This window comes from Hyperolius riggenbachi, chromosome 11 (assembly GCF_040937935.1).
Source record: "Hyperolius riggenbachi isolate aHypRig1 chromosome 11, aHypRig1.pri, whole genome shotgun sequence".
Lineage (NCBI taxonomy): Eukaryota > Metazoa > Chordata > Amphibia > Anura > Hyperoliidae > Hyperolius > Hyperolius riggenbachi.
Genome location: NC_090656.1, coordinates 58,117,275 through 58,131,462, shown reverse-complemented (window position 1 = coordinate 58,131,462; position 14,188 = coordinate 58,117,275). Strand labels below are relative to the sequence as shown.

The following is a 14,188-nucleotide window of genomic DNA, read 5'->3' as shown; positions in this document are numbered from 1 at the left end:
AACCTCTTTCCGTACTAAAACTAAAATATTTCCACTATTTCAGCTGGGAAATAACAGGCAATCTAAATATAACTATACTAAGAATTAATAAAAGGTAATCTAAAAATACCATGGAGAAAATATGTGGAAGTGTTACCGGCCTCTCACATCCTCGCTGAAATTTCTTTCTGGGAAAAGATCAATATTTTACAAGTGGAATGTTTATATATGATAACTATTCCTGGAACTTTAATTTGCTGGCGGAGAGTGACTGAGCAAAGTGACCACTGCACAGAGAAAACTGACCTCCCTGTTACGGGGGACACACTTGGCTGTCGGAAGAGCTCCCGCCGTTTCCAGGCATCCTCTGCGCAGTTTGATCTCGGCAGGAAGCGGCTTCTGTGGCGTCTGTTCCTGCAGCTTTGCTGTTCTGTTCTTGTTGTGGCTCTCTTCAGACGCTGAGGCCTCTTTTATTGGCGGGTGAGGTCTGTGACCACGGCGAGGCTTATTGTTGTCAGGTTTCCTGTAGCGGGTCACCTGCTGCAGTGAGGTGCGGTTCACACACTGCATGGGGCCTGGAGACAGACAAGAGTGGAAGCTCAGAAATAGAACTCTCGGAGTACGTGTATGTCCTGAGGCTCAGGGTGGGGAGCTGCAGGATTAAACAGAGGAATTTGTGTAGCAGAGTTATAATACAGGAGTGACATCACTGCTCTACAGATATATTAGCTCATGTTCATGGTGGTACCTCGTGGTGAAGCATCATAGCGCTTTGTAATGCAGCTTTCAGCACTGCACCACCTATAGCGACACAGTGCAGCTGATGCGTTACTGCAAAACGTGCATGTTAACAGTACAGTGAAGCATATGTTTAATTAACAGTATGCTTCACTGTATGTGACGCAATGTGCAAGAGGTGATATCACTGCTCTCTACATGTTATACTGTACAGGACTGAGATCTATGCTCTACAGATATATTATACAATACAGGAGTGACATCACTGCTGTCTAATATGCTATAATACAGGAGTGACATCACTGCTGTCTAATATGCTGTAATACAGGAGTGACATCACTGCTCTCTAATATACTATAATACAGGAGTGCCATCACTGCTTTCTAATATGCTATAATACAGGAGTGACATCACTGCTCTCCAATATGCTATAATACAGGAGTGACATCACTGCTTTCTAATATGCTATAATACAGGAGTGACATCACTGCTCTCCAATATGCTATAATACAGGAGTGCCATCACTGCTTTCTAATATGCTATAATACAGGAGTGCCATCACTGCTCTCTAATATACTATAATACAGGAGTGCCATCACTGCTTTCTAATATGCTATCATACAGGAGTGACATCACTGCTCTCTAATATACTATCATACAGGAGTGACATCACTGCTCTCTAATATGCTATAATACAGGAGTGACATCACTGCTCTCTAATATACTATCATACAGGAGTGCCATCACTGCTCTCTAATATGCTATAATACAGGAGTGCCATCACTGCTCTCTAATATACTATAATACAGGAGTGCCATCACTGCTTTCTAATATGCTATAATACAGGAGTGACATCACTGCTCTCTAATATGCTATAATACAGGAGTGACATCACTGCTCTCTAATATGCTGTAATACAGGAGTGACATCACTGCTCTCTAATATGCTATAATACAGGAGTGACATCACTGCTCTCTAATATGCTATAATACAGGAGTGACATAACTACTCTCTAATATGCTATAATACAGGGGTGACATCACTGCTCTCCACATTATATAATACAGCTCCAATATGCTATAATACAGGAGTGACATCACTGCTCTCTAATATGCTGTAATACAGGGGTGACATCACTGCTCTCTAATATGCTATAATACAGGAGTGACATCATTGCTCTCGAATATGCTATAATACAGGAGTGACATCACTGTTCTCTAATATACTATAATACAGGAGTGACATATTTGCTTTCTAATATACTATAACACTGGAGTGATATCACTGCTCTCTAATATGCTATAATACAGGAGTGACATCACTGTTCTCTAATATACCATAATACAGGAGTGACATATCTGCTTTCTAATATGCTATAATACAGAAGTGACATCACTGCTCGCCACACAGGGCCGGCGCTACCATTAAGGCAAAGGAGGCAGCTGCCCCATGGCCCCAGAGCTTGTAGGGGCCCCCAGTGGCTACAAGAGGAAAAAAAAATTCAAATCGGCCTTATAGTTTTTGAGAAAATCGATTTTAAAGTTTCAAAGGAAAAAAAAATACACATTTAAAAACCTGCCGACTTTAATGGTTAATAGCAAATCCACCTTAAATGCTAGAAACCCTAAATTTGCAGGATATGTTAAGGAGATCAATAGGAATAAGAGGAAAAAACTATTTTTCAAAAAGACCTTAGAGTTTTTGAGAAAATCGATTTTAAAGTTTCGAAGGAAAAAAGTATACCTTTAAATGCGGCAAATGTCACTTTTAGTAGCAAACCTAACGGTAGTGTAATTTTACATGCATCAAACGAAAGCGCAATAAATTTCCTGACGGGGTTTCCAGGGGGTCTATATGCAGCCGCAGCGCTTTGGCCAGGGAATCGCTATACAGCCACAATATGGCTGTATGAAGATCCCTGGCATTTTTTCCTATTTTCCCAAATTTTTTTTTATGTTTAGAGTGTGGGAATTTTTATTTTTTTTTAAATTATGTGCGGTCCCCCCTCCTCAAACTTTTTAACCCATTGTCCCCCATGCAGGCTGGGATAGCCAGAATGTGGAGCTCCGACCGATTGGGACTTCACACCCTGTTATACCAGCTGCAAAAAAGGTCCCCTAATGCCGATTTTTGTTCCGGGGTATATGTTAGGGGGGCCCCCCAGGTTTATTTTGCCCTGGGGCCCTGTTGTTGCTTAAACCGGCCCTGTCGCCACATTATCTATTACAGGAGTGACATCACTGCAGTGTAAACATATTACATTGTACAGCAGACATCATACATTGGGCTTGAAGCAATTAACTTTTTCACCTGAGTTATCTCCTAGGAGAGAAGTTTCATCTTCTCCAAACATTGTTGAAAAAAATACTATCCAATGTATTGTGAGTATTTTTTTTTTGTTTGCTGGTGGCTAAAGATGCATTTTATGACAAGTTGTAAAAATATCACCCAGGAGAAAATACAGGAGTAAAAGTGAATTGCATCTGGGCCTTTATGTCCTCTCTTATGCCTGAATATTTTCTGTCATGTTTTTCTCTTGCAGGTGAATTTGTCACTTCCGATCTTCTTCATCTTGGCGTGCATCTTCCTTATTGTCGTGTCCTTCTATATGACCCCAGTGGAGTGTGGGATTGGCTTCATCATTATCCTATCTGGGGTACCCGTGTATTACTTTGGAGTCTGGTGGCAGAATAAGCCAGAGTGGATCCAGAACGGTATATGTAAGTACCTCTAGTAGTGATTATATCATTCACTTGCATAGCTCGGATGTATTCTGCACATAAAACACTAACCATGCATATGAATCTCTGTCCCAGAGGAGCTTACACTCTAATGTCCCATACACCCATAGGACTGCACCTACTCTGTCTACAGCAACTTTCGGCTAATACCAATTAAAGTCCACTTCATAAATTATTTTTTTTAAACTAGCCTCTCCCTCGCCACCTAACTGAGCTAATCTTAAACCTGGACAGAACTAGTTATTTTGAACCAAAGGTAGACAAGACAAATAACATTTATATCGCGCTTTTCTCAAAGCGCCAGAGCTGCAGCCACTAGGGCGCGCTCTATAGGCAGTAGCAGTGTTAGGGAAACTTGCCTAAGGTCTCCTACTGAATAGGTGCTGGCTTACTGAACAGGCAGAGCTGAGATTCAAACCCAGGTCTCCTGTGTCAGAGGCAGAGCCCTTAACCATTACACTTTCCAGCTACTGGTAAATTATACATAGACAATATACTGTAAATGCAAATGCCTGGAATAGGGACATATACATGGATAGATAGTTACGAGCATGCATTTGCTGCATTATCATATTACTATATCCAATTCAGCATTTATTAAAGAGGCCCTGTGGTAACATATCGTACAATGCAGTACATTATTCAGGATACCCACTTTTACAGTAGTTATCCTGGTTTCAGTATCAGAAACATTTCCTATATCTACACATTGCTGTACATTGGTATGTAGCCCCACCCTCCCAGTGATGTCACAGCCTAGGCTGATTAGATATGTGAAATACTCCTTCAAGAGAATTCTGGGAGACCAAGTATATTTTCTACTGGCTTTAGAACTCTCAGTAAACATTCTGCAGAGCTGCCCCCGACAGGACTAAAGATTTTCACCACCTGTGATACATTTCAGAATGCCCATTGTAAAATCTTTTCTTACCCCAATTTACAAACACTGACTAAATCATTTGTAAATGAATTTTGTAATAAAAATAAGGAATTTTATTTATTACGTTATTTTTACTTCAGTTCCCCTTTAACCTCTTTCATCCGTATTCTGGCAGATTCCTCAACTGTTACGTTGCAGAAATTTATGGAAGTTGTGCCTCAGGAGTCTTAAGCTTCCACCAAGCCCTGTCCACAAAGACGCACAACAAAACGGTATTTTATAGAGGATTTGAGGAAATATTCAGCGCATTCTTTTTTTTAAATTTCTGATCTTTAGCCCAAATTGCTGTTGGGCAACTTCCTATGGAAACACACCCAACCCCAGACTTCGGACCGACTCTGCCACTCCCCCGAGGAACCGCATGCAGATTTTATATGCGACCAACCAACATAGCCAAACAGACCTCCACCCCTCTGTGATTGGGCCATGCAGTGACATGCATTTTGTATTGTGGTTGGTTTCTAGAATCTAGTTATTTGCGTTGGAAGAGAAGTCATGGCAGACTTGAGACCCATTAGTTGTCAGTTTCCAGCTTCCTGTCATCAGTAAAAAAAAAAAAATCCAATCGGTTTCTCAGGATGGTGACTGCGATATGCAGTTTTGTTTCGCTTTGTGACACCTCATTCCTTGCAGCACTCACAATGAACCACTGGATGCTAAAACCACCAGACAATATTGTCCTCTACTGAATTGACCAGGACGGCTACAGATCTGTATTCATCCGAGGGGCGCAACTGCTGATTCCACTGTCCGCCCTCTGAACTGTCCTGTCAACCGATATAGTTTGTTATTTTTTTCGACAGAAAATTTTACATTTTGTTCAAAAGTTGATGAAGAAGAAAATAAGATTTTACTTTGTTTTTAGAGCACTTAAACTTCAGCAAGGCTGCTTTCCAGACTCTTCTAGGTAAAAAAACACAAAACAAAACAAAAAGATAAACTACTGACATTTCCCATATCTAAATATCCTTTTTCCATGTTCCGGAGAATTCTACAACCTGGGAAATCATCACGGAATATTCTTTATGCAGTCAGAACTGGATAGAGAAATGATTATTTCTACCCTTATTTTTGTTATAAATAACAGGCTATTTTTTGCAGCATGTCTGCTATAACTGTCGAGCAGTTCAGTAGTGCAGTATATTCAGTTTAGGTGTTTTAATGCTGTTATATATTTTAGTTACTAATTTAATTGTACTTAATATTTACTTAAATCTCTAGTTTTTTTATTTATTGGCGTATATTTGAAGTCTTAAAAATATAACATTTGAGGGATTTCTGTTACAGAGTTCATAGTCTGTAATATAACTAATGACAGTTAATACAAAAACTCTTTTTGCATACATGTTTTCTACATGGGACAGTGAAAAGATTTTATTATTTTTGTTTGTGTTTTTGTTTTCCTTGTTTTTTTACTTTTTCTTATACATGCTCTTGAGGTATCCAACATGCCTACTGGAGATTTGTTATAGGTGTTTGCGTATTTATGCTTTGTTTTTCTGAAACAATTTTAGCTCTGTTTTTTAAATACAAGCATGTCACTCCAGTTGTTTACAAACACAAAAATGAGTCGTCACTAGCCCATGTTCCCCATACTTAGTGATTGCTGATGTACTGACTATATCTGCAAAGTAGGGCTGGGCCATTTACACACGAGGAGGGGGTGCTTACAGTTGTACAAGCTCTTGAGGTTTCCAGTATGCCTACTGGATGTATCTTTAAAGTGTTTGTGTATGTATACGTAAATGTGGTTAGAGTATCTGAAAATAACATAACATCCTTGCATTGGTTTAACACCATTTTATCACATTGATAACACAGTAACCAAGCAGCTCAGGGTGACCCAAAACCACAAGGAGAGTATAGGGGGCTAAAAGCCCTCCTACTAAAAAGCAATGCTTAGGTTGGTTTGCCTTCTTAAAACAGAAGGAATTCAGCTTTGGTTGTGGTTACCCACAATGCACCACTACTGAATATGCAAATTATCTCTTTATGCCCCTGAAAGCCAGGCTAGCATCCCAAAACCGCTGGTGACTCCAGGATGTACAGTATAGGCTGTACTTATGCTGATAGTAAATTAAATACAGCGTTTGTTATCACTTTATACCAGTTTTCTTAAATATTCCCACTATTTTTGAAGTGTTCCCTCTTATCAATGATACACACACTTTATCTACCGGTACTCTGTGCAGATCATTTATTTTAGTGGCATGTCAGTAATTTAAAAGACAGCTAAAATTAGTCATGCAAGTATACAACCTTATTGATCAGCGCCTGATTTGAGACCTATTTTTTTAACACATGCTTCCCTTTACCAGATGTGTATACAAGTAGATAAGAACTGCTGGTCTGACCACCTCTCGGACCTTTGTATTCACCCTCCAGACCCTCATTGCTGCTCACAGGTGTGTGATCTGTTATCTACACGTATACTTCCCTATCCTGTCATGCTGGGAATACACAATGAGATTTTTGGGCAGATCGATGGCTCGATGGATAATTTCCAACAGGTCAGATCTGATTTCGATATTGATTTGTATAGAATTGATCAGAAAAACTATCAAAATCAGTTTGGACTTTTCAGAAATTATCTATCGAGCCATCTGTCTGCCAAAAAAAAAAAAACTCATTGTGTATTCCCAGCATCAGTCCCAACTTACAAATAACCGATCAAAGATATGTAAGTCAGGGAACAGATATGTAAATAATACCACCACACACTGTATGGGCATCATCGGGAAAAAGGGAAGGTGTTAAATTGTGTCAGAGCAGTTTTGGTGCAGGTGTTTAGATTATCAGTAATATTGCCATACAGTATAATCGCATTATTGAACGTAGGGTATTCTGAGGTAAATGTTCTTTTAAAAGGAACCTAAACCGAGAGGCATAAGGAGGATTCTTTTTAAACAATACCAGTTGCCTGGCAGCCCTGCTGATCTCTTTAGGTGCACTAGTGGCTGAACCACACACCTGAAACAAGCATGCAGCTAATCCAGTCTTACTTCAGTCAGAGCACCTGATCTGAATGCTTGTTGAGGGGCTGTAGCTAAAAGTATTAGAGACACAGGGTCAGCAGGAGAGTCAGGCAACTGGTATTATTTTAAAAGAAAAAATCCATATCCTTCTCAGTTTAGGTTCCCTTTAAGCAAAAGAGAGGACACTTATACAACAACAGTTTCGGCATCAAAACTATTTGTATTTCAGCCTGGCCACATGTCAATCAATCCAGCCCTACCTGTGTGGCTTGAATAAACATCTACATTCAGTTTTACCAGCAGCGTCCTGCCAGTAGGGGCATACAGCTGTGTGGTACTTGATGCCATCGTAGGACAGTAAATGCACTGGACTTTCTGTCCTTGAAAGCATTTCATAAACTTGCATGGCATCAAGCACCATGGGATATATTGTAGGCCAATTGGATGCTTCAAAAACCTGTATGTATAAAGATTCTATATTCATGAATATTAATTTCTCACAGCATGAGATCTGCCAGAAGGCTTGAGTTATGCTTAGTAGGCCTGTGTAAGAAAATAGGCCTTACTTAGCTGGGCATTATGGGAAACCTAGGGCAGCAGCGGCACAATCAGCTGAGGGTAGCCACTAATGACTGTAGATGGGGGGCGTGTCCACATGTCCAGCCTGAATTCTGTTGTCCATATTGGGGCTCATTCACACCTATGCACTCCTGTGTAAAAACAGTATCTAAACTACCTGCAACGGTCTGTGTTGTTGATATGAATGGTATAATGCAGGCCTGTGCAGTCTGGGACTTTTATAAAAACTCTGCATGTTGTAGTTAAACCATTCTACCTCAGACTGTAAGGATTTACCTAATATTAAAGAGGCACTGTAGTGACAAATAGAAAAATGCAGTAAACTATTCAGGATACCCGCATATATGTTCATTTTCCTGGTTTCAGCATCAGAAAAACTCCCTATATGTATATATTGCTGTATATTGCTATGTAGCCCCACCCTCCAAGTGATGCTTAGCCTGTTCATTATGCGGAATTCTCCTCCCAGAGTATTCTGGGAGACCAGGTGTTATGTTCACTGGCTGGTAACATTCCGCACAGCTGCACTTGACAGGACTACAAAGGTTGGCACCTGTGATAAAATTCAGAATGTAAATCAGGGGATGAAAGATTTTACAATGGGAAAACACTGATTAAATAATCTATAAATGAGTATTGCACAAAAATAAGCAATTTCATTTATTACATTATTTTCACTACAGTTCCTCTTTAAATAATATTGCTAAATACCTCTATGTAGTGCACATCAGCATTGTCATGTGACTGTGGTCTGAGAGCGGGAAAGGTGGATAAAAAAGGAGGGGAGAATTTGCTGGTGTGCACTCTGCTTTGCCTAGTGGCATGCATTTTGCTTTAGAGAGGGGACAGAGAGTAGCAGGAATACAATAGTATTGGTCTGAATAAATCCATCCCAGCACATTTGCTGTTCCCCCCCTAATAATAGTTGGATGCAACGTCTGGGGAATGCCAGTGCAGATGGTCACCCAAATTGATTAAAAACGATTGTTTCAGGCAACAGACATCTAATGCTTGCCTGGAGGAAGATTATTTAGATGGATGCTGTGTAACTATGAACTGCAGCATGGTTATGTGAAGGTGGCTTATTAACATCTCCCGTGACTGTTACAACTATTGATTTATGTTTTAGAATGAGTTCTTAAAGTGAGCGTATTACAAAACTCTGCGATAGGAGCTGAGCATTCCTTAAAGAAAACCTGAGATGGGATAATTGGGTGCATTTATACTTACCTGGGGCTAAGGTGTGTGGGCTTTCTCACCGTCCTCCCTGGCAGCTCCCTTCACTTTATGTCCCTCCCAGTAATCTGGCCTGTCGCAGGCAGTTGTGCACTTCTGCGCATGCGCGCCCTGCCACCAGTGTCGGACTGGGAGCTGGAAAAGCTGAGGAAATCCACTTGCTGGCCAAGCAGCAGTAATCAGGTGTTGTTGCAGTGAAGACTTGCTGCAGGTCTCTATTGGGAGTAATAACACAGGGTTACTGCTACTTGGCCAGCAGGTGGGTTTCCTCAGTTTTTCCACCTCCCAGTCCGACACTGCCTGCCACGGTCTCTTCTGCAGCTGCACAGTACTACTGCACAGGCGCAGAATGCTCTCGGCTGCGGGGTGTGCGCAGAGGAGTGCAGCCGGCCAGATAACTGAGGTTCATATCAAGTGAATGGAGTGGCCGGAGAAGACGGCGAGGGAGCCCGCACACCTCATGGGTCTGGAGGAAGACCCAGGTAAGTATACAGTAAATGCACCCATCGCGTCTCAGGTTTCTTTTAAACAAAATACAGTATCCAGTGTAACCATTAGTGAAAATTACCTGTGAAAATGATCAGTACTTTCAGGAATACAGGATGTTATGGTTAATGGTAACACTGTTGCCCTCTTACTTCCCAATGCTCTCGATTGGTCATCCTGTAATTTGTTGGATAGTTTACTGATCACTAGAGATGGTCAATGAGAAGATGCTAGTTACGGCTTGCATGCAAAGGTGATGCAAATTGTATTACGCTTGGGAGTGGGCAAATCAATCACTAGGAAGTGCATACAATTTGCATCTCTAGCTACTGATTGTTGTGACGTTTGTCTGATTCAGATGATGTATTTGTTCACCAGCTGATCAGTTTTGATTAGCGTTGTGAAAGGTTTGTATAAAAACGGACACCTTACTTTTTAACACAACTTTCATCCCTTGACATTTTCATTTTTTTTTTTTTTTTTAGTAAAATGAGCTGGTCGCAGCAATTATATTGAAATATTTCATGTATTGTTTGCTAAACAGTGGCAGTTCACTATTTATAGAGTAGTTGTTTACTTTTGTATACGTTATGTAACAACACTGAAATGTTCTTTATAAAAATGCTAATATTCTCCAGTATGTTCATTTCCTGCAGAAATTAGAGCATCAACTACTGCTGCATTTCATTGGTCCAGCTCCCAGCTGCATAAATGTGCATTCATTCAAAATGCTCGTTCATTATTAGGGAATTTGTTTCTCCCGGTGTGTCCAAGGTTTAAAGATAATCTGTAAGAAAACTTCCCCCCCCCCCCCCCCCCCCACCTTGTGACAAGTGCTTCCGAAGGTGTATTTGACCAGTTGGTTAAATAACTTCAATGGGTGACAGAGCTTTCCGGCTCCTCTCTCTGTGTCATTCCAGCGCAATGAGATCCAGAGCCATCCCACTACATTGGGTAGTATCTGACTTTTTTCTTTGACAGTCTTTTCAGTGTAAACAGATTTTGAAAAGCAGTGCAGTGCCCTCCTCTAGCTTTGATGGTCAGTGACTATGTATATTGGAGAACCGCACTAGTTCACACCCACCTTGGAATGAAACCTGAACAGTCAGTTATACTCCTGATATGCAAACATACTGGTTCACTCCACCTAAATGTCTAAATGTACTGGATAGTGGTGTGTATATATGTCCTCCACAGTCAATTTCACCAAGAACAGTCCCGATAAATCAGGAAATCAGCTTTTTACTCCAAACATCCAAACTTCGCTGCCACACTTTTTACTGGCTTCAGATTTTCTCAAAATGAAAGTGGCCCGGATTACAGAGTAGCCAACTCATAAATGATGAGCAACCAGGCCCGACCGACCCCTGAATCTCAACTCTGTCCACTCTGTCCTGCCACATCAACCTATGGACAGGACTGTCCAACTCTTCAAGTTTTATCCCAAGTTGTTTGAAGGTTGGATGTGCCAGCGGAAGGGGGGAGACCAGAGGCGTCCTAGGGGTCCGGTTTGTGACCATTTTCTTCTCAAGGCAGCAGGCATTTTCGTTAGGTTGATGTGACAGGATGGAGTGGACAGAGCAGAGATTAAGTTGGTCCAACCTGGTTGGTCATCACATGTGAGTTGGCTGGTCTGTAAAGCTATGTACACTTGCTATAAGAAAGTCGTGAAACGTCTGACAAACTACAGATTTCGCCATATCAGATTTTAATTGTGAATGGGGGCAAAAGCAGGACACACTATGGGGAGAGGGGATGTACAGCCGGTGCTTTAACCAAACCTTCTGTTTATTGAGCGCATTTACATGTCTTTTATTTATTAACACTATGTTAATTCCAAACATATACAAAAATTGTACACTCCGCGGAAACATAATTTTACACTTTGATGTGCCAATGACAGATATGTCCAGTCAAAATAAGAATTTTTGCAAATAACATGATCCAGGAGACCTGGAAATCCCATAACCAGACTGGACCAATCCCATTTCGATGCTCCCTAATTTCTCGATTTAGGGACCAATGTACCCTTCATAGTGATACAGATGTCACTTGTCTGTGAGGTGAAAGGTCCCCAGAATACATAATTTCTTTGTGCTTTTATTTTTCCTATTTCTCTATTTAGAGGCTGAACAAGCCTTCCTGATTATTGGTGTTATTTGTTCTACCTAGAGGAAAGCATATTGATATATTTTTTACTTTAGACTTTTGAAACGGTATTTGAGGCCTTTCAGTATTGCTAGAATTGGATGTAGTAATATCCAATATTGACATTTTTGTGCTTTTTATGTTTTCAGTTTTTTTCCCCTGAAATAAAGATGAATGCTGAAAAAAAAGTCTGTTCAGTGTTTTGTGTTTCCATTTATGGGTTATTAAGGGCAGACAGTGACGTCATATTTTTCGGCCTATAAGACGCTCGACGCTCCTGACCATAAGACGCACCAAGGTTTAGAAGACAAAAACCAGGGGAAAAAATATATATTAAACCTGGTGCATCCATGGTGAAGGGGCATCTTGTGGATTATACCTCCTTTGTACCTCATGCCCCCTTGTACCTCTTGTGTCTCCCTGTGTCCTCCTCTGTCCTTCTTGTCCTCCTGTGTCCTACATGTGTACGCCTCTGTCCTCCTTGTGTCCTCCTCTATGCCCCTTTGTGTCTCCCTTATGTCCTCTATGCCCCTTTGTGTCCTCTCCTGTGTCCTCCTCTTTATGAGCACAGTACTGGGAGTCCCCGACATTGCAGCAGGTAAGAGGTTCGTATTGGCAGGCGCTCAGAAGTCAGGAACTCCCTGCATTCGGACTATAAGACGCAGTGAATTTTTCCCCGCACTTTTGGGGGAGAAAAAGTGAGTCTTATAGTCCAAAAAATACAGTATATACTGTATAATACAAGTGCAAAGAAAAGTGCAGTAGTTGCCTTGAGCAACCAATCAGATTGCATTATTTAACTGCAGAGGCCTGATCGTTTGCTATAAATAAGTGTTCCATGCATCTGTCTTGACAAATGAACCCTTAAAGGGACACTTAAGTAAAAAAAATGAGTTTTACTCACCTGGGGCTTCCAATAGCCCCCTGCAGCTGTCCGGTGCCCTTGCCGTCTCCCTCCGATCCTCCTGGCCCCGCCAGCAGCCACTTCCTGTTTCGCTGACAGGCTGGGGATGCGAGTGATTCTTCATGATCCCAGACACATTAGCACCCTCTATGCTGCTATATGATATATGCTATAGCAGTATAGATGGCGCTATTGTGGCCAGGAACGCGAAGAATCACTCGCGTCCCCGGCCTGTCAGCTCCTGTCACCAAAACAGGAAGTGGCTGCCGGCAGGGCCAGGAGGATCGGAGGGAGACGGCGAGGGCACCGGACAGCTGCAGGGGGCTATTGGAAGCCCCAGGTGAGTAAAACTCATTTTTTTTGTGTCCCTTTAAGGTAGCCACACATCAAGCGATTTTGGTGGCCGATCGATTAAGAGACAGATCTCTATTGGAATCTGATTGGAAAGAGATGTGTACCATAAACCACAGGCCTATTCCTGATTGATTTTGTCACCTTGTGTCCCCCTAAATGTAGATGTACACCCCCGGTTCCTCTTTCACGCCCCACATGGTTGCTGGCTTTTTGAATGTGCAATATGCCGGCAACCATGAGGGGCACGAATGAGGAAGAAGAGTGGGGAGACAGCAGTTGACACCGAACGGATAAAGTATTAATGCACAAGGGGGGAGGGGGGTTGGTAACATCTATATTTGGGAGGCCATGGATGTCCATCGTGTTCCTTGTTCACAATTAACGCATGCCATTACTGCCATGCACCTGATCGAGCGCATTGGCCCAGTGTAGAGTATTGAATAGTGTGAACATATGTAGGCAAGCTCTAATACTACATGGAAGTGGTAACATTGGTCAGCAATTGGCCAATCAAAAGTGAAGGTGTGTACCATCCTTTAGTATGCAGAGGATTTGCAAATCATTTAATTCTGTTTTTTACGTACAACTTATACAGTTTACCCAGCATCACTACTCTTCTGGATGTGGGGTTACGTTCCTAGTGGGCTAATGGTATGGTTGGAGCATAGACACAATGGATTGTGCACGGGGTGTGCCCAGCTAACCAAACTTCTGGACATGCTTTAGAAGAGCGGATAATTTCCATAGCATCAGTCCCTCCCCTCATCTCTGTGCTCTTTAATGGCAGATAGATAGATGAGACTTTTTCCTCCGCAGGTCTGTGTGGAACACCTGTGCTAAGGTGGAGTCACTTGTCGGACTGGATTTTCTTAGTATTGCCTTTCAGCGAATGTTTGAGTAGATACTCACCCATTACAGAGATCACACATCTATTCCTCCAGACACATTGCTGCCCAGGAAACGCTATAAAAGCTGACTATGACAAAAAACCTGTACTGCAGCCTTCTATCTCCTCCTAACACATCCGACTTCTGTACCGGGTATGACTTATCTCCAGCGAGCTCCAATAACCCCAGTGGGGATAGCAGAAGTCAGCCTACAAGCCTGG

The 14,188-nt window shown here is 41.7% G+C and overlaps 1 protein-coding gene across 1 annotated transcript in view; it reads left to right on the top strand.

Annotated features, from left to right (window-relative positions):
- The window catches only part of SLC7A5 (solute carrier family 7 member 5), a 55,341-nt gene extending 43,348 nt beyond the window's left edge, over positions 1–11,993 (top strand). Inside the window, exons 9-10 of the mRNA XM_068259765.1 lie at positions 3,260–3,437; positions 4,514–11,993. Of these exons, the coding sequence (XP_068115866.1) occupies positions 3,260–3,437; positions 4,514–4,569 (234 nt within the window). The 3' untranslated portion in view covers positions 4,570–11,993. The remainder of the gene's footprint in view (positions 1–3,259; positions 3,438–4,513) is intronic.
- The last annotated feature ends 2,195 nt before the right edge of the window (positions 11,994–14,188 follow it).